At 42.2% G+C, this 19,443-nt stretch overlaps 1 protein-coding gene across 2 annotated transcripts in view; it reads right to left on the bottom strand.

Annotated features, from left to right (window-relative positions):
* Pdss1 (decaprenyl diphosphate synthase subunit 1) overlaps positions 1-15,706 on the bottom strand; it is a 36,055-nt gene extending 20,349 nt beyond the window's left edge. Inside the window, exons 1-4 of one of the 2 annotated variants that reach the window (XM_075970657.1) lie at positions 15,367-15,706; positions 9,072-9,136; positions 8,559-8,679; positions 5,204-5,334 (exon numbers count right to left, since the gene is read on the bottom strand). In XM_075970657.1, the coding sequence (XP_075826772.1) occupies positions 5,204-5,334; positions 8,559-8,679; positions 9,072-9,136; positions 15,367-15,495 (446 nt within the window). In that variant the 5' untranslated portion in view covers positions 15,496-15,706. The remainder of the gene's footprint in view (positions 1-5,203; positions 5,335-8,558; positions 8,680-9,071; positions 9,137-15,366) is intronic. The other variant, XM_075970656.1, reaches the window with a different exon arrangement.
* Between the last annotated feature and the right edge of the window lie 3,737 nt (positions 15,707-19,443).

Raw genomic sequence — 19,443 nt, 5'->3', positions numbered from 1 at the left:
GCTTAAGCAATCTTCTCCCCTCTCCCCAAGAAGCTGTGACTGCAGCAGTGCACCACTGACTTCTGGCTTCTTCTGAAGCACAGTTGTTTAACACCATGTACAGGAACTGTAAAAAACTGAATTTCAATAAAATCAAACTGGAGAAATACAGTGTTATTTCTTTTTATACTAAAAGCATAACATCTGATTCATGTACTAAGCAAATGTTTATCATAGGGTTGTATTTTTCTGAAGGGAGGAAAGGGAGAGGCGCAACAAATGGCCTTTTCTTTAAAGATCTCATCTGAACATCTGCATAAGTAGTGCTCATTCCAATTCCTTAGGCTCAACAGAAAGTCCTGACAAACAGACTCATGAAAATGATGCAAGCACTCACGATACATAGCAGCCAGCATGCGAGCATCTTCTGACCTATTTAAACAGGACTTTAAAATGGGATGATGTGCTGCTTTGTCTTGCCCAAAGCTTTAGAACCCAGTCTTAGCCTCTTAACTGCTTCCATCCCAACATCAACTATAAGATGCTGCTTGTATATATTAAATATCATCATATACTATTGTATAAATTATTAATTGCTTTTATAAATAATAACTTATCTAATATTAAATGCTATATATTAAATTTCACAATTTAAAGCATAGCAGCTCCAAGTATTTCTAGATCACAGGAGACACTTTCAAGGAGGAAAAGTCAAGAAAAGCCATAGCAGGAACAGTCAGATCATCACATAAAGCCAGCCCAGCAGGGCTGCGGACAGCATGGCTCCAGGGAAAGAGGGCTCTTGACACGTGGGAGGCCTTGGGTTTGATCCCCAACACCAACACAAGACACTGCATTGGTGAAAGAGAAAAGTCAATGTGCAGGTGATTGTGCTGAATGTATCAGTTTTGGAAGCAGACATTATCTAGGTAAATTTACTTGGCTCTATTTTCTTTGAGTTAATGCATAGAAAAATATATGTTTTAAAATATAAACATTTTTCTAAAATATTATCTCAACTGGATTTCAGTCTAACAAAATACACACTTTTTACTAATTAGTGGTAGAATTTATTTCTAAAAAAATCGAGTTTTGGCATGTATTCCCATGTTGGGCACCATTTCCACTATGAAAAGCTATGTCAACAAATAGGGCTCCTACCGGAAGGATGAAAGAGTGAGCACTCAACAAGAAGCCAGCATTATTATAATTTTATCCTTTTCCCTATACAATTACATTTTTATGGTTTCTAGCTTATATCTGGAAATTATGGCCACTGCTTACCCTGAATGAAGCATGATGGTGGGACTGCTGACAGTAATTTATAGACTACCAAAAAAGTTAACACTGTCTTTAAGAGGACAGCTGCAGAGCCAAGCTGAGTCATGCCTCGCGAAAGTCGATGCTGTTCCTCTTTCCTGCTGGGAAACAGCTGTCACACCTTCCCAGTAACTGGAAGAGCTGGCAGATAACACAGCATGAGAAACAGGCTTCTTGTCTTGAAACCTGGCTGCACCCTCTATATGCAATGACTCAGTAAACCCTTCAGAACCCTTTCTCCTCTTCATTAAGTTATTGAGGAAGATGAAACAAAGCAAGATTCTCTTTAAAAAGAAAACTGTCTTCAATATAAGAGTATAGGAAGGGCTGGAGAGATGGCTTAACAATTAAGAACACTGGCTGTTCTTCCAAAGGTTGTGCATTTAATTCCCAGCAACCACATGGTAGCTTACAACCATCTCTAATTAGATCTGATGCCCTCTTCTGGCCTGCAGGTGTATATGCAGGCAGAACACTATACATATAAGTAAATAAACCTTTAAAAAAATTGCTTAACAAAAGGAGGTATAGGAAGAATGCCTTCAAACTTGACCTTCTGATCCATCATCTTATGTCAAAGAACATGAGTCCATTGGTACAATAGTAGCAAATATGTTATGTAGAATAACCAACTGATTTCTGAGTGGATCTGAAGGCCAGGAGGGAAAAATTCATATCTGGTAAAAAAAAAAAAAAAAAAAGACTATGGTTGGGGAGATCATAGGTACCACTGGGGAAAACTACTGCTGTTGCTTTGCTAAATGGACATGATAGGTTTGTCAAATTCCCTTCCCAGTAACCACTATGCCTGCTGAATAGCACTACTGCCAGCTTCAGTTGAAAAAGCTGCTTTCTAGCCGGGCGGTGGTGGCGCATGCCTTTAATCCCAGCACTCGGGAGGCAGAGGCAGGCGGATCTCTGTGAGTTCAAGACCAGCCTGGTCTACAAGAGATACTTCCAGGACAGGCTCCAAAACCACAGAGAAACCCTGTCTCAAAAAACCAAAAAAAAAAAAAAAAAAAAAAAAGCTGCTTTCTGCTGTGAGTAGTTGAATGTCACAGTGATGAGAACAATGGCTGGGGAAAGCTCTGCCAGTGGGGCATCAACATCACACCCCTAAGCCTCAGGGAATATCACTCGAGGAAGGGGTAGAAAGAACATAGTGAAAAGAAGAGGGGCAGTGCGGGAATGCTAATTTCTTAGTATGTGAATATTGTACTCTTGAATTCACAACAACTGTGATTACCTGCATAACACCCTGTCATGGAGGCAAAAGATGGGATGAGTCCCCACCCCTCCTCGAGGATGTATGTCAGTTAATGGTTGCTTGGGGAGGGAGAGCTATCTTCTTCAGTGGTGTAGCTGTTGAATACTCACGCTCCTGTAAACAACCCTAACGGCAATTGCTGGGCAATCAAAGGCAAAAACAGGAACATGAAAGCAGGAGAGCTGAGAAGGAGAGCTAGTGGGGGACAAGGGAAGGTAAGGGGGAGCTGCGAATTTGATCAATATGTATTAATACTGATCATAAATAATAATAATAATATTAAATAATAAACCCTGCTGTTATGCATATGTATAGTCAATATATGCTAATAAACCATCTTGAATAAAGAAGTTGGGAATTAAAAGCATGCGAGTGGGTACAGATCACTTCAGTGCACACCACAGTCAGGAATCAGGCCCCCATGTCAGACACTACCTCTGCCCTCTGATTCTCATAAGCTCTCCTTACGAGTGCCAGGCAATGAAGGTGCAGCTCAGATATCCCCAAACTAAACTCATCGCCCTTTCTGTGTTATGTTCTTTTGTGTTTTCTACAACCAACAGTTTATACGATTTCAAGAGAAAAATAAAAATTTCAACTACAGGGAATAATGGCTTTTTTATTTTTTTAATTTTTTAACACATTTAATTTATTTACTTTATGTGGGAGGGGGAGTTCGCATGCCATGGTGCTTATGTGGAGGTCAAAGGACAACGTGGGTCCTAAGGACTGAACCTAGGCGGTTAGGCTTGGTGGCAAGCACCTCCACCCACCAAGTCATCTCACTGGCCAGGGAATAAATATTCTACATAGTGGAGAAAATGTTTTTTTTTCCTATACTATATCTAAAATTAATAAACTGTCTTATATATTTATTTAAAGACATTTGTAAACAATTTCTCTAGAATAGTAGTCTTCACTTCAAAAGTAATTTTTAATTTAAAAAGTTACATTTATTCTTTTTCTGTGTGGGTGTATCTATTTGTACCATGTGCAGTACTTGCAGAGGTCGGAAGAGGGTATCAGATTCCCTGGAACCTGTATTAACAGACAATTGTAAGCCACCATGCAGGTGCTGGGAACCAAAGTAGGGTCCTCTGCAAGAGCAACAGGTGCTCTTAACTGCTCAGGCACTTCGCCAGTCCCGAGAAGGCATTTGGCAAAGACAGTGTTGGCTGCTATCACCTGGAGGAGCATCTACCAGCTAGAAGCCACAGTGCACAGGAAGCATCAGAGCTGCCAACAGCAGCGGTTGGGCAACAGACAGCAGCAGTGCTGAGACTGAAAGACGTGTCAAGTTTGTCTCGAGGATGCACTTTCTGCTGTTTTTCATCAAGTGAACGTGGCTTAAGTGTCAGTTAAAAGTTTCACTTCGTGTGCAACACACGCCGTGGGACCCTCAAGACTCAGCTATGTGGAAGCCCATTCTAGGCCTGGCATGACATGTTGAACCCTGAACGGCACAGCTACACAACACAAAAGCTTTAGGCAGAAAAGTATCTGCTAAGAAGCAGTATCTGATGCTCATTTTTAAAGCATCATCACCAAAATAGTGGTGCTTGCCACACATGCCCAGCATCACTTCCCCTACTCCCCCGTCCCACACAAAAAGGTAATAAGTAAAAAGCAGAATGTGGATACATACACATACATACTATCAAACATAGGAACAGAGGAGAATAAGAAAAAGGTCTGGCCATGCAAGGCAATGGGGAACACTTTTCCTTTTAATATTTCCTTTAATGCTAAATGTTTATCTACACTCAAGATTTGAGGGCTACCAGCTATGCTTTCTTTAAACATTTCTTTTCTGCACAATGAAATCATAAGAAAGCAGTCAATCCAAGGTGTATGCATGCACTACCCCTGATAATAATAACAGAACAGCACAAAATTAGATCAAGTTTGGGGTAGCTGCCTATGTTTATAATGGTTAAGTGAATAGCTACATATCTTGGGATCTTTACTTTCTAATGGGCAAATAAACTTGCTGTGGGACAATGGTCTGTACCCTGTCACTTGTATTATTTTTAATAAAATGCTGATTGGCCAGTAGCCAGGTAGGAAGTATAGGCGGTACAATAAGAACAGGAGAATTCTGGGAAAAGAGTCAGTCTGCAGTTGTCACCCAGACACAGAAGAAGCCAGACACAGAGCAAGCAAGATGTGACTGCCTCACTGAAAAAGGTACCAAGCCACATGATAACTCAGACAAGAATTATGGGCTAATGTAAGTTATAAGAGTTAATAAGAAGACTGAGCTACTAGGCCAATCAGTTTATAATTAATGTAGACTTCGGTGTATTTCTTTGGGACTGAACGGCTGCAGGACTGGGCAGGGCAGAAACCTCAGTCAACAGAAATCGGTCAACAAATGGCATGGAGCAGGGACAGAAATATCAGTCAACATAAACTGGCTTTCAAATGTTTCTATTATATTTATTTGCAACTCAAGTTTTCTACCATAGACATCTAAAAGTCTGAAAAAGAAAATGTTTATTTAGTGAGTCAGTCAGAATGGATACATGGTTTAGTAAATTCTTAGATGCTGTTTCTTAAATGAGCAATTAACTAATAACTTTATGAAGGACAACTTTCCAAAAGAAAAGAACAAAAACACAGAATAAAGTAACTCACCGGGAGTTATTATAATGAATATTACATGCTCGGGCCATTAGCACCACGATAATCGGTCTAACAGCTTTTCCTTTGCCATCGAAGTAGTATTCAGACATGTCCTTCAATTCTTTGGTGGAAATGCAAAGCTCCTGAAATATATTATCTTTTTGTTAGCATGGCATTACAATCATGCAGACCAGATCTTTGTTTTCTTCAAAACTTCAGTTTTATTTTAGTGTACTCATTTCAATTGAGAAATTCAACACACACACACACACACACACACACACACACACACACACAAAACCTGGCTTTGCACCAAGTGGTGTGGTGTCAGTATTAGGGCAGGTATTAGTGCCTGCCTCATGATAGCAGGTGCCAACAGGACAAAGAAAGGAAGGCAGAGGACAGGACAAAGTCTTGTGCCCTGTAAAGATTTGTCACTTGTATTGGTTTAATAAAACACTGATTGGCCAGTAGCCAGGCAGGAAGTATAGGCAGGGTGACAAGAATAGGAGAATGCTGGAAAGAGGAAAGACTCAGTCTGCAGTCATCACCCAGATGCAGAGGAAGCAAGATGATAAAGGTACCAAGCCACATGGCTAACACAGACAATTTAAGATGTAAGAGTTAATAAGAAACCTGAAGCTGGGCGATGGTGGTGCATGCCTTTAATCCCAGCACTCGGGAGGCAGAGGCAGGCAGATCTCTGTGAGTTCGAGACCAGCCTGGTCTACAGAGCTAGTTCCAGGACAGGCTCCAAAGCCACAGAGAAACCCTGTCTCAAAAAAAAAAAGAAAGAAAGAAAGAAAGAAAGAAAGAAAGAAAGAAAGAAAGAAAGAAAGAAAGAAAGAAAGAAAGAAAAAAGAAATTTGAGCTAATAGGCTAACCAGTTTATAATTAATGCAGAAGACCTCTGTGAGTTTCTTTGAGACAGAACGGCTGCAGGATTGGGCAGGACAGAAACCTTTGTCAACAGTGAAGTGTGGGAGCCTAGGAAACACCAGGAGTATCCTGGATGGGGAGCCAGCAGATAAGAGGACAGCTAGGTCAGAATACAGATCAGTGACTGAGTCTATGTTAGCAGAAGCTATTCCAAAGGTTCATGGTTTGGAGTCAGGGAGACAACTCATTACCATTATCTGACTTATGTCCTTGCTGGAATTCCTTGCAGGAATCTAAGACCTACCAAGTGCTGGATGATAGACAAACAGTTTAAAAAGATAGTATATCCCCACGCACAGGCCCAGAGTGAACCACCCTGGATTCCAAGAAAGAAACATGTTCCTGCCTAGTGCCATGACGGACTGAGTGGAGCAAAGAGACCCACAAGTAGCACCCCCTGCCCCCACCTCAAGAAAACATTGTTATGGTGAGCACAGATAAGGTGTGTTATGGGAGAGAGAGGAAGAGAGAGAGGGAGGAAGAGAGAGAGAATGGTGAAGGGTGGGCTGAGGTGGATGGCTTGGTTGCCACTCAGTGACATGGTGATGTCTAGGTCTGGGCTGCTGCTAGGGCTCTAGGTTCATGGCCCTTGTCTGTGTTGATACCACTAAAGGCAGAGAGGATAGGACTGTAGAGTTCCTGTAGACAGAGACATGGGTGAGCCAGTCCTAAGGGCATGAGAGGGGCATAACTAGTACTGCCTCCCTTGTTTGCAGTGTGGTGGTGGGGGCAAGGTGAAGATGCCTGGGCACCAACCCTGTTGGTGGAGGTGTGGGTGAGCCTGTCCTCAACTTCTGAACATGAGAGAACTGTCCAGACTACTCATTTTTCATGTTACAGCATGGATGAGGGAGAGATTCTCTCCTCTACCCTCAGGTGGGAGAGCTGTCCCTTCCTCCCATCAGCTGCAACACTCAGGAGAGAGGTCCCTATACCTCGACTGGGCAACGCAGTACAGCTGCCCTAAAAGTGTAAGTGTGGGAAAACCAACCCTGATGATGTGAAAGTCAGAAAACTAGCTTTGACCTTGCTCATAAGTTCAAGGGGTGAACCAGCCATGGCAATGCTGGAGAACTCACCCTGGTGGTAAAGACCGGGGAGAGCTGGCAGGCTGACCAACCCTGAAACTACCCGGGCCCAGAACCCGAGTTAAGTGTTGGCCCTCCCCAACATCCAGCACAGGTGTGTGTGTGTCCCGTGGACACAGGGCTACAGGATCTTCACGACACAAGGCGGCAAGGGCAAGGGGATGTCCTGGAAGAGTCCCAGTGAGGGCCCAGTGTGTCTAGTGTACGAGACGAGGGGCCTCTAACCAAACCAATGATTCTATGCAATAAACACCTGCATGTAAAGATATATGGGTAAAAGGGTTTACTGCGGGACTCACTATGTCACTACAGCTTCCATGATTAGATTTTCCCCTTAGGTTTTTTTTTTCCTTTTTTATCTTAAATTTTAGTTTGTTTTATTGGGGGGGGGTTTTGCAGGGGCAGAGGGTGGATGGGAGCGTATGGGAGATGGGTGAGACTGGGGTGCATGATGTGAAAGACACAAAGAATAAATAAAAAAAGTTAAAAAAATCATTTGGATTTGTTAATGGGACATGCCTATGATACACCATCATATTGTACTGTATTATAAGATTGTTGGAGCTCCTTCTGGATTTAAAATAAGAAGGGATAATTGATCCTTCCCAGTAATGCAACAAACGTACTTTATATGGCTTTATTTTGAAATCCTTATATATGATGACAAACTTAAAAAATATAGAATATTTTAAAAGTCACGAAGAAATCAGGAATAGAAGAAACATACCTCAACATAATATTTACAAAAACAAAGTCACTAATGTTACTCAAATGGGAAAAAACTCAAAAAATAATTTTTCTAAAGGCAGAAAAGACAAGGGTATTCACTTTCCTCTCATTCAATATAGTGCTTGAAGTCTTGGCTAGCTGAGTAAGATGAGAAAGAAGTCAAAAGGACACAAACTGAAAAGGAAAGTCAACTATCCCTATAGTTTGCATGATCCTATAATAATACTCTCCAGACCCTCTAAGAAAACTCAGAAATGATAACAATTTAAACGCAGAAATAAACTTGACCCCTACAGTGAAAGTTCTATAGCAATAAAATAGACACTAGAAGGTGAAAGGATCATTCGTGGCTACCTGCAAAGTTTTGGAGGGTTCTGGTGGAGGCATCTGCCTCCTGTGGCGGCTATATGGCTCCTCTTCGACTCTGCCTACTCTCTCTATATTTTTTTCAGCCTGGCTATATTCTATTAAAGCCACTGGCCAAAAGCTACTTCTTTATTAACCAGTTGTATACAGAGGGGAATCCCACATCACCAAGTCACCATGAAATTGCTGTATTGTTTGGCTGTAATCCTAAAATGTTACTAGATTTCAGTAAAATAAACCCTTACCTTTCTAATGTCTTCATACAGACCTTTCAAGTCTCTCCAGCCAAGTTTAAAAGGATCAGTGTATTTCTCACCACTCTGTGTTTGACTACAACAGCACACTGCTGGTGTCCGTTGATGGAACCTGAGGTGAGTGAAGATGCACACACATGACTTCAGTTTTAAGTATTACACGCACATGCATATTTATATGGTGGAAAATGAAGCTTAGACTTGCTATAAATCAAACATGAATCTAAAAAGATCATCATAATTTAGAAACACACAGAATTCTTATTTGCTAAATAATACATTAATTGGTCATTTTACTGAACAGGACCTTGAGAGTCAACAGAGAAAGACTATATTATATTCATTGTATTCTGAGTAGACCTCAACTGGCAGAGATCATATAAAACAGACTATCAGGGCTTTTACTGAAATATATTTATTAATTTGTTAGCCTAGGCTAAGGAAAATGAGAATAGAAGTTTACTGTGATTGTCTTTGCAGCTCCAAGATAGATTATAAACTTACTGTGATATACTATGCACATTTGGGAAGGCAGATGTTAAAGTCTTCGGTAGGCTAAAATAGGGCATCTATAAAACAAAAGGATAAAGAAACTTGTAAGAATATTCCTGGAAAACTTGTTCATAACAACAACTATCCCCATAACTCACAACAATGTTATCACTTAGTTAGCCATTTATAAGAGGGTGCTAGCCCTAAGAGAAAAAGGGCAGTTAGAAGCTCACTTTCCCGATTATGAAGGCAATACATGTCCTATCAGAACACAGAAAATCAGACAAAAGCAGGAGTAAGTCCTGGTGTTGCAGGTTTGTAATCCCAGCTACTCAGGAAGCTGAGGCAGGAGGATCCCAAATTCAAGGTTGGCCTGGACAACAGTGAGTTCAAGGTCATCCCAAGCCACTTTTAGTGAGATCCTATCTCTAAGTAAGAAAAGAGAGCCAGAGAAAGCTCAGTACAAGAGTAGTTACCCACTTCTCAAGAGGCTGTAGGGCTAATCTCCAGCACTACCTCTGTACCAATAAATTCATCCCTCTAAAAGCTGGGTCCACATTTATTTCTAAAGCAGAAGAGCCGCAGCAAAACAATTTCCTCCCATTTAACTAAGACTGTTCACAGAACAGGGAAAATTAGAGTATCTTTTAAATTCTCAAAACACACAGATGCCAAAAGCATCATGGGGGATGGTTAGGAAAAGATTTTAACATTAAAGAATTGACATTTACACAGATGCTGTCTATGTTAATTTATGGTTATTACACATATTTGGAAATAGTGCTTCTGAGTTAAGTAATGTCTAATAAATGAATGGACTAAGTGTACTAGCCCAGTGGTAGAACACGTGCTGTGTATGACACAGACAACCCACCACCAACCTCAAGGGCCCTTGGGTAATATGATCAAAGATCCAGCAATCCTGGGGCAAGAAAGGGTAGACCTGTAATCCCAGCACTTGGAGGTCAGGGAAGCAGATGGACCACAAGCTCAAGGTCAACCTGGGATACATAAAAAGGCTCAAAGAGAATATCAAAGAATTATAGTACACCACTTCCAAAGAACTCAAAGGTGGTAACAAATACTGATTCTAGCAATTAATATTACTATTCTTTAACGATTTTTTCGAGATTTTCTTTATTTTATGTCCGAGGGTGTTTAGCCTCCATGTATGTGTTCTAGTTTATGAAGTTCTACAGAGATATAATGAATTTGTGACACGAGCATAGGATCATCTCATGCTGGTATTCCTCAAGAAGGGGCTCTGGAATGCCAAAAAATGCCTGAGATCTTCCTCAGTTTCCAGAGAAAAGTTAGGGTAAATGATATCCTCATACCTCAGAAGTTTTTCTCAAGACAAATGTGCTTTCTATAACCATGAACATGCTGGGCTGTGAAGCAGGCTCTCTTAAACTGTGAACTCCTAGTTGCTATCAGAGGAGCTATGATAATAAAATGAACCTTGTCGTGCACATTGCATTCAAGTGCTCAGCTGCCTTGAGCCCTCTGGTTTCCCGCTTTGGTTCTCCTGGCATTGATCAGAAAGCAATTTGGCCAACTTCACCCAGTATGTCTGTACACCACATATGTGCAGTGCTGGGGAGGCCAGAGAGGGTGTTGGATACAGGGAACTGAACCTAGACCCTTCGGAATAGTGGTCAGTTGTTCTTAACTACCTCGCCATCTCTTTGGCCCTGTATATTACTATTCTTAACGACAGGATGAAAGGAGTTTTAAAAGTACTACTTTACTAATCTAATCTGACAAAGGCTTTTCTATAACGTCTGTGAATAAAGCTACTTGACAAAAAGGATGAATGTGAAAATAAAACACGTGCTTCTTAGCAATGATGTCTTATGTCTTAAAACCATTATTTTTTTTTTCCCCACAGAGCCTAACAACTACTGTTTTGTTTATTTCAAGACAGGGTATCACTATGTATTCCAGGTTGGCCTTGAACTCACAGATCTGCTGCCTCTTACTCCTGAGTGCCAAGATTAAAGGTGTGTACCATCATATCCACACCTGGCCAAAACTACTTTTTAAAAATTACATCTATTCATTTATTTTGTGTGAAAATCTGTGCATGCATATGCACATGCCGTGGCAGATATGTGGAGGTCAGAGACAACTTGAGGAAATAAGTTCTTTCCTTCCATCATGCGGGTCACGGGGACCAAACTCATGGTCAGGCTAGGCAGTTGGGCACCTTTACCTAGCTGCCTAATCAGCCCACTGTTTTTAAAGCTAGGAAACAGATGCCAGAAAGTCAAGCCTGAAGAACTGACTTACAGGCATGATTACAATAATAAGAGAAAAGTAACTTCAGAATTGCATTCTGCATTGTCACACTAAAAACCTCTATGTAAGCACTCAGAGACAGCACAGGGTTTAGAAACATGTAAGCCAGTGTTTAAAGCTGTTATTTTGAACCAAATAAAATTTGTGTGGGGAGGAGGAGGATTCTTTTTTTTTTTTCTTTTTCTTTTTTTCTTTTTTTTTTTTTTGGTTTTTCGAGACAGGGTTTCTCTGCGGCTTTGGAGCCTGTCCTGGAACTAGCTCTGTAGACCAGGCTGGTCTCGAACTCACAGAGATCCGCCTGCCTCTGCCTCCCGAGCGCTGGAATTAAAGGCGTGCGCCACCATCGCCCGGCCGGATTCTTGTTATAGTTATTTTAATTTTATGATTTTGTTTGAATAAACATATATTGCTTTAACTGTATTAAAAGAACAGAAAATGTTAACTTTGCCAAGCAGTAGCAAAGAAAACTGAGGTCTGTCGTTTCCACTACTGAATTATATTTAGTCATTACATCTAAATTACTAAGAATATTTATGACCTACAGATAACTATAATGGCCCCAAAATTATAGTAGTTCTCTCTTTTGATTTTATCATTATAGGACAGCCTACTTTCCCCCCTTTAGGGATAGAAGTTTTGATGTGTAGCATAAGCTAGCTTTGATCTCATAGTCTGGCTACGTCAGTCTCCCTAACAGCTAGGATTTCAGATTGCCACTGCACTCTTTAGACCACCGACTTCTGTTGGACTTCCTAAGTAGTTAATTTACACAAAGGTGATGCTTTACTACAGAACATATAACTAAAGACTGCTCCCTCACCCCAGCCAGTGTCTTAAGATAGTATCTTATCGCATAGCCTAAGTTAAGATCCTTATGCCTCAGACTCTCAAAGACTGGGGTAGCATTGAGTGTACCACTCTGTCTAGCAAGTGGCATCTTAAAGACTGTTGTTAACTGTATAGTCTTCAGAGGACATAGCTTGGCACAAATAACAAAAATTTCTGGCTGGGCCACTTTGTAACATCTTTCTATCCATAATTACTCACGGAAAGAGATGCTGAATCTTAGAGAGTAGATTATATATATATATATATTATATAAAACATATTATATAATATTATAAAATATATATATTATATAAATACAACACACAATATTCATAAATATAAAATTATATATAATATATTAATAATATATTTATATAATATATAAACATATTTATATATTATATATTTACAAATATTCATAAATATATAAATATATAAAATATATAAAGTATAAATATATTATAAAGTACTTAGCTGAGAATACAATATACAGCATGCATTTATTTTTATTTACTTTGCTGTATTGGGACTCATCCCAGAACTTTGCCAATGTCCGACAACTGTTCTACCACTGAACTACAACTCTCAGCTATACAGAAAAATTTAAGATAGTATCTATTCAATTACACCCTCCGCTCCACAGCCAAGATTAAAGACAATACCTATTCAAATCAAATTGTATTCTGTATTCTACCTCAGGGCAGCATTTCCAAAGGGAGAGAATCACAGTATTAAAATGAGGCTGTGCAACCAGTTCTGTGGCTCACTGACCTTCTACTTCCACTCCATTCCCTCTTTTCCCATCACTTGCTCTCTTTGAAAGTCAACTCTGCCCCTAAAGATGAACCTTTTTTTAAGGTCTCACACATCCCAGTCTGGTACTGAAGTCATCTGTAGTCACGGATTACCCTGAACTCCTGATCCTCCCACCTATCTGCCGAGTGCAGCATCACAGGCCTAGCTAAGAACTGACTTTTTAAAATAACAGAATAAGTTCAATATGAATCAAAGATAAAGTTGGGTGTGGTCACTCACTAGGGAAGGGGTGGGAACTAAGGCTGGACGACTCCTGTGCGTCTGAGGCCATACTTGGCCACATAATGAGTTCCCGGCCACAGTGGGCTACAGAACAATACCACGTTGGAGAGCTGAAGTTGGCTTAATTATTGTTGCTCTTTGTTCTTAACGTCTGTAGTCCTCGAGAGACCAGAAGTAACTAAAGCACTCATGCCAGAAGCAGACAGCTGATTCTAATATATTTATAGAGGAAAATGAACATGTTGGCACCATCCATGCTTGCTCAAGGAGACAGATATGGAAGCCAATGACAGCTTCTTTCCAGAAAAGCACCTTTTCCATGGATGAGGTTTCCTGATGAGCATCTTTTTCATCTCTCTCTCTCTCTCTCTCTCTCTCTCTCTCTCTCTCTCTCTATCTATCTATCTCTATCTCTCTATCTCTCTCTCTCTCTCTCTCGTTAAAGCAAAAAGCCAAGGCAAAAGGTATGCAGTGGCATCTTCAAAACATGTCCACATCTACGGAGATCAAAACCAAGACCCAAGGCTTACAATGTTGAGACAGACCTTGCAAAGCCTGTCGTCTAAGACTCTCCCAATACACCCTTCTTCTCTGCTGGGAACCCAAAACTGTGAGCCTGTTCCACCTGTCTGAAGGTCAGAGATTTTGAGCTTACTTTTGCTCTTTCAAAGTTGTTTATAAGAGGTGTGGCTACCTAGGGTGTGGTTACTTGGTGTTCTGAACATTAAGATGGGCATAGTGGTAGATCCGCTCCACCCTGACCAAAGGTCAGAGAATTCAAGCATACTTCTGCTCCTTCTTTGGAAATAGGTTTGACTTAGCGAATGGCTGCCAGCAGGATACTTGGTCTAGGGTGGAGTGGGTTCACTGCCCCAAACATCATATATTTTTCTTAAGAAATAATGGTTTGATGTCTCAAGTGCTGAAGCAAGTAACTTCTTTTTATCATGTTAAATCAGTCTTTTTGCCTTCTTTCCCCCTTTCGTATTTTGATATAAAAGTGTATTAAAAATTAAACACTAGGCAGACTCAGAGTTCCGCATTAAGTATTTGCTGAATTGCTATCTTACCTCACAGTTCTAATCCTCACGCCCCTACCCTGGAACATACAAACCCACCGCGGGCAGCAGAAGTCACCCCAAAGAGGTGGCTCACGACATTCTTTTAAATATTATCTTTTCTATGTAGATAAGGTTGCATTTTCTCTTAAAATTCTTATTTGGATAACTTCTTATATGCGTCCACTTTAGTACAAAGCAGGTATTTATAAATGCGGCATATTTCATATTGGTATAGCATTTGATAAGTACATTGCCAAATGAAGCATAACAAATCTTACTAAAATCAGAAACCCAAATTTAAGGGGTGGGTTCTTTGTAGATGTAAGGTGAACCCTCATTCAATTACTGTGCGGCAGAAAAGGTCTCCAAAACGCAAAGTGAAAAACTCTAGCTTCAAAAGTCAGTCTGAGAATGTTGTCCGGTAATGCCAAAGGCTGGGCAAACTCCACTCACACAGAACCAGAGAACCATTTACAGTGCTAATCCGATGGGGAGAAAAACCAAACTAGAGGCAAATGCAGCAGGGGAGAATTTCGAGGACTCATTCTTAGATAATGATTTTACTTCGAGGAAGTCATAGGTCTCTCATGCCACCCTCCAGCTCATCTCCTTCTAGTGTCCTTCCAGCGCCTTTCAGGTGTATTTTCCCTCCGAAACACCTACAGCACTGAAGTCGGGTCCACCCCAACTAGCATCAACCTTGCATCGCCACACACTCTTCCCGAATTCTAAGGCTAACTGCATCCGAAATCCGAAATTGCTAGGAAAATGAGAGCAGAGGTCCCTTTGGCTCTGGCTGTGTCTGAGAAAGGAACTGCGTCGTCCCGACACACCCGGTCTCTGTGACTAACAGGGCTGCGCTCCACCGCTCCCACTTCAGCCCCCATGTCCCCGGGGGGCCCGGGCAGCTGCTCTGCACTTCGGGCCCCGGGACTGGTCCCGCTCCCCCGGCGTCCCTCTCAGCGGACACAGCGGGTCAGGCCCGGGCGCACGTGCGCGTCCTCCCATTCATTCGGTCGCCTGCTGTCATTGGCGCGGTGACCTCTACGCCGCCGGCAGAGCGCGTGTCCTGGCCTCACCTGCGCGCGGGTGTCCGAGGCGGCGCGCGTCCCGAGCGGCCCCGCACAGCCAGGGCGTCCCGGCCGCGGCCTCCCGGTCGCCGGCCTCCAGGAGCAGCCCCGCCGCCAGCACCACCAGCGCGTAGCCATAATACTAGTCTGAAAGTCGCGGCAGGCAGTGGCTCCGCCTCTGTCCCAGGCCCGGACCCGGAGCCGGAAGCTGGGCACCGGAAGCGCGCGGTGGCACCTTGCTCCCTTCAGTCCCGCAGCGCGGTCTCCTGCTCGCCACGACTCTCCGGCTGCCCGCTCCGGCCCGGAGCCGCGTCCGCTTTTAACCAGAAATGTGCGTCCGAACTGTCGTCCCACTCGGGACAAAGTGTGGAGAAATCGGGTTCCGGTTCCTGCTAACCCTGAGGCTACGGTTTCCGCAGCGCTCCTTGCGCGCCGGATCTGCCAAGTTCTCGGTCGACTTTTGCACTCTCGGAAGTGCCAACTTCGTGTAATTAGTCTACGATGAAGGTTATTGTGAAACAGAAGCTAAGTTGGCCTCTTCCTTCGGCTTTTGGACTCTGTTCTGAAAGCCTTAGAGAGTTAAGATCTATAGTTTGGCCGTTTGTTCACACCTGGATATGTGAGGCCCACTCTTGGGTGTAATGAACTACACAGAATTCATTTTTTTTCTTTATATGAACTCGCCATGTAGACCAGGCTGGGTTCATATTCATCATCCTTCTGCCTCAGCCTTCTGGTGCTGAGGTTACTGACATACTCTGCCGTGCCCAACACTTTGATAATGCATACGAAACAGCCCGGGACATACATGGGTTTTGTTGTTATTGTTTGCTTTGCTTGGCTCAGCTGTTGAATTTATTCTGGTGTTTAAACAGCTTGGGGGGGAGGGGGAGTTCGAGACAGGATTCACTGTAGCTTTGGCGCCTGCCCTGGAACTAGCTCTTGTAGATCAGGCTGTAGATCAGGCTGGCCTCGAATTCAGATATCTGCCTCCCGAGTGCAGGGATTAAAGGCATGTGCATGCGCCACCACTGCCCGGCTTAACACTTTGATGAAAAGATTATACATGCTCATAAGTCAATGAGAGGCAATGCAAACACCAGGGAAACTGAAGAAACTTACTGTGCTCCCATGTTAACTCTTAGGAAGAAATAAACAGTTGCAACTTTATGAATCATACTTTTTTCTTGTTTTGCTCCATTCTTAGGGTTCCATTCAAACATGGAATGAATAAGTGAATCAATGAATGAATGAAATAACCCAACAGGTAGATTTTGCCAAGATAATAGCGTAGCAATAAAGAAACCCAGAGGCAAACGTTAGGTGGAGCTCAGGGAATTCTGTAGAAGAGGGTCAGGAAGGATCGTAGGAACCAGAGGGGTCAAGACACCATAAGAAAATGGCTCACAGAATCAACTTACCAGGGCTCTTAGGAGCTCGCAGAGACTCAATCAGGGAGCCTTTATTGGTTTGACCTATGTCCTCAGCATATATGTTATGGTTGTGTAGCTTGCTGTTCCTCTGGGACTCCTAACAGTGGGAGCAAGGCTTTCTCTGACTGTTTTGCCTGCTTTGGGGAACCGTTTCCTCCTATTAGGTTGCCTAGTCCAGCCTTAATATGAGAGGATGTGACTAGTTTTATTATAACTTGATAAGCCATGTTTGGTTGATACCCCATGGGAGGCCTGACCTGTGGATCTGGGAGAGAGGGTAAGTGTGTGTGTGTGTGTGTGTGTGTGTGTGTGTGTGTGTGGTGGGGGTGCTGGGAGTAGAGGAGAGGGGGAACCACAGTCAAGATGGAATAAAGGAGAAAAAAAAATTTTAAAAAAGAGTGTAGTACTAAACACTTCATTGGTTTTCTTGACAATGCTCTGCCCAGTAGTGATGGAGGAAGGTCATTGGTTAATTAATAAAGAAACTGCTTGGCCCTGATAGGTTAGAACATAGGTGGGTGGAGTGAACAGAACAGAATGCTGGGAGGACGAGGAGGTGAGGTAAGACGCCTCAGACAGACACCATGCTCCCCTCTCCCCGGCAGACGCCATGAAGCTCTGACCCAGGATGGACATAGGCTAGAATCTTCCCAGTAAGCGCACTTCGGTGCTACACACATTAATAGAAATGGGCCAGGCAGTGTTTAAATGAATACAATTTGTGTGTTGTTATTTCGGGGCATAAGCTAGCCAGGTGGCCGGGAGCCGGGCTGTGGGAAGAGGCCCGCAGCTCCTACTACACAGTAGGATATTGTTATTGGCCATCTTTTTTTTTATTCCAATTAGGGAAACAGGAATCAAGTCACACAGGGAAGGATACCAATCCACAATTCTGCAAGGCATTTTTTGTGTAGAGATTATTCAAAATAGATAAGACAAATCATTCCAGTAGGTATCAATTACAAATAGCTTACTGGTTAGGGATGGGACTTTGTATCTACTCCCCCTCCTCAATGATGAGATTTTGTCTGGTTTGAACCTGTGCAGGTCCTGTACATGCTGTCACAGTCTCTGTGAGATCATATGTGCATTAGTCCCGTTTTCTCTGGAAGATGCTGCGTCTTAGAGCCATCTACCCGCTCTGGCTCTTAAAATCTTTGTATCTCCTCTTCTGCATACATATATTAATCTTGAGGGAAGGGATTTGGTAAAGACATCCCAATTAAGACTGAGAGCTCCAAAGTCTCTCTCTCTCTGAACATTGTCCAGTTGTGAATCTCTTCCCCATCTACTGAAAGAAGCTTCTCTGATGAGGGTTGAGCAAGGCACTGATCTATGGGCATATCAGTGTGTCACTAGGAGTTGTTTTATTGCTGTGTTCCTCTAACAGAATAACAGTAGTAGGCTTCCCCTGGACTCATGACTTATCTAGTCAGTAGTGTCAAGTGTGAGTTCCATCTCATGGAATGGACCTGAGATTTAAAGGAAAGTTGGTTACTTCCAATAACATTTATGCCACGTCTGCATCAGTATATCCTGCAAGCAGGTCGCTATTGTAGGTCACAGGGTTTATAGCTAGGTGATAGTGATTCCTAATTTTATGTCACAGTGACAAAAATAACTGGCAGAAACGATTCATGAAAAAAAGAGCTTGTCTTGACTCATGGTTTCAGAAGATTCAATTCCATGATAGTCAGGAAAAGATAATGGCGTAGTCTCTCCCCATCATAGAGAAAGCCCAGAGTAGAGAGAACTATGGGCTGCACCATAAGCTCAAAAGCCCACCCTTACTTACTTACTTACTTCAAGCCACCACCCAAAGGATCCCAAAACAGGCACTCAAAATGTGACCCTGTGGGGACACTGCAGATTCAAACAGTAACATTTCTTATGAGGAAATAATATCTTTTTGGAAGAGGTTTCTCCTTGCAGTTTTCTTCCACCAGTACTCTGTTTTAAAACACTATTAAAAGATTTTTTTTTCATGTCTTAGGAAAATTCTGGGAGATATTTTCGACTTGTATCTGTCTCAGAAACAGGTGACTTAATCCAGCTTGTAAGTGGTAGAAACACAGTGCTTAGTTCTGTTCCATGGACTCACAGATAGCAACCACCAGGTGAGATCCAAGACATTACTCCCTGTGTGCAGGTAAAATTATTGGTGGATATGCTGTCCTGTAAATTTATTTTGCATTATTTTCCCTGCTATTAGCATATAGAGACACTAACAAGATGTGCCTAAGAGAATATCATTATAACATATGATTAGCTACTGTCATTTCTTTCTGTGATAAGGTTAGAAATGAGCTTTTTAAATGTGGGATAGGATGTAGCTCAGTGACAGGCCACTTGCTAAGGCTTGGAGTTTGATCCCCAGAACTACAAAAACAACAACTAATCTAATTCATTCTCTCTCTCTCTCTCTCTCTCTCTCTCTCTCTCTCTCTCTCTCTCTCTCTCTCTCTCTCTCTCTGTACTTTGAAATAAAGTCCCACGTAGATCTTGAAGTCAGCATATAGAGGATGCACTTAAACACCTGATTTCTCTACCTTGGGCTTTTGGGTGTTGGAATCACAGGAGTGTGCTACAACCCTCACTAAAACTAAACTTTTAAGAATGGAACTAGAAAAGTCAGGATAACACAAAGTAATAT

Source organism: Microtus pennsylvanicus, chromosome 4 (genome assembly GCF_037038515.1).
Source record: "Microtus pennsylvanicus isolate mMicPen1 chromosome 4, mMicPen1.hap1, whole genome shotgun sequence".
NCBI classification, from domain to species: domain Eukaryota; kingdom Metazoa; phylum Chordata; class Mammalia; order Rodentia; family Cricetidae; genus Microtus; species Microtus pennsylvanicus.
Note: the sequence above shows the minus strand (reverse complement) of the source record. Positions and strands in the feature narration are given on the sequence as shown.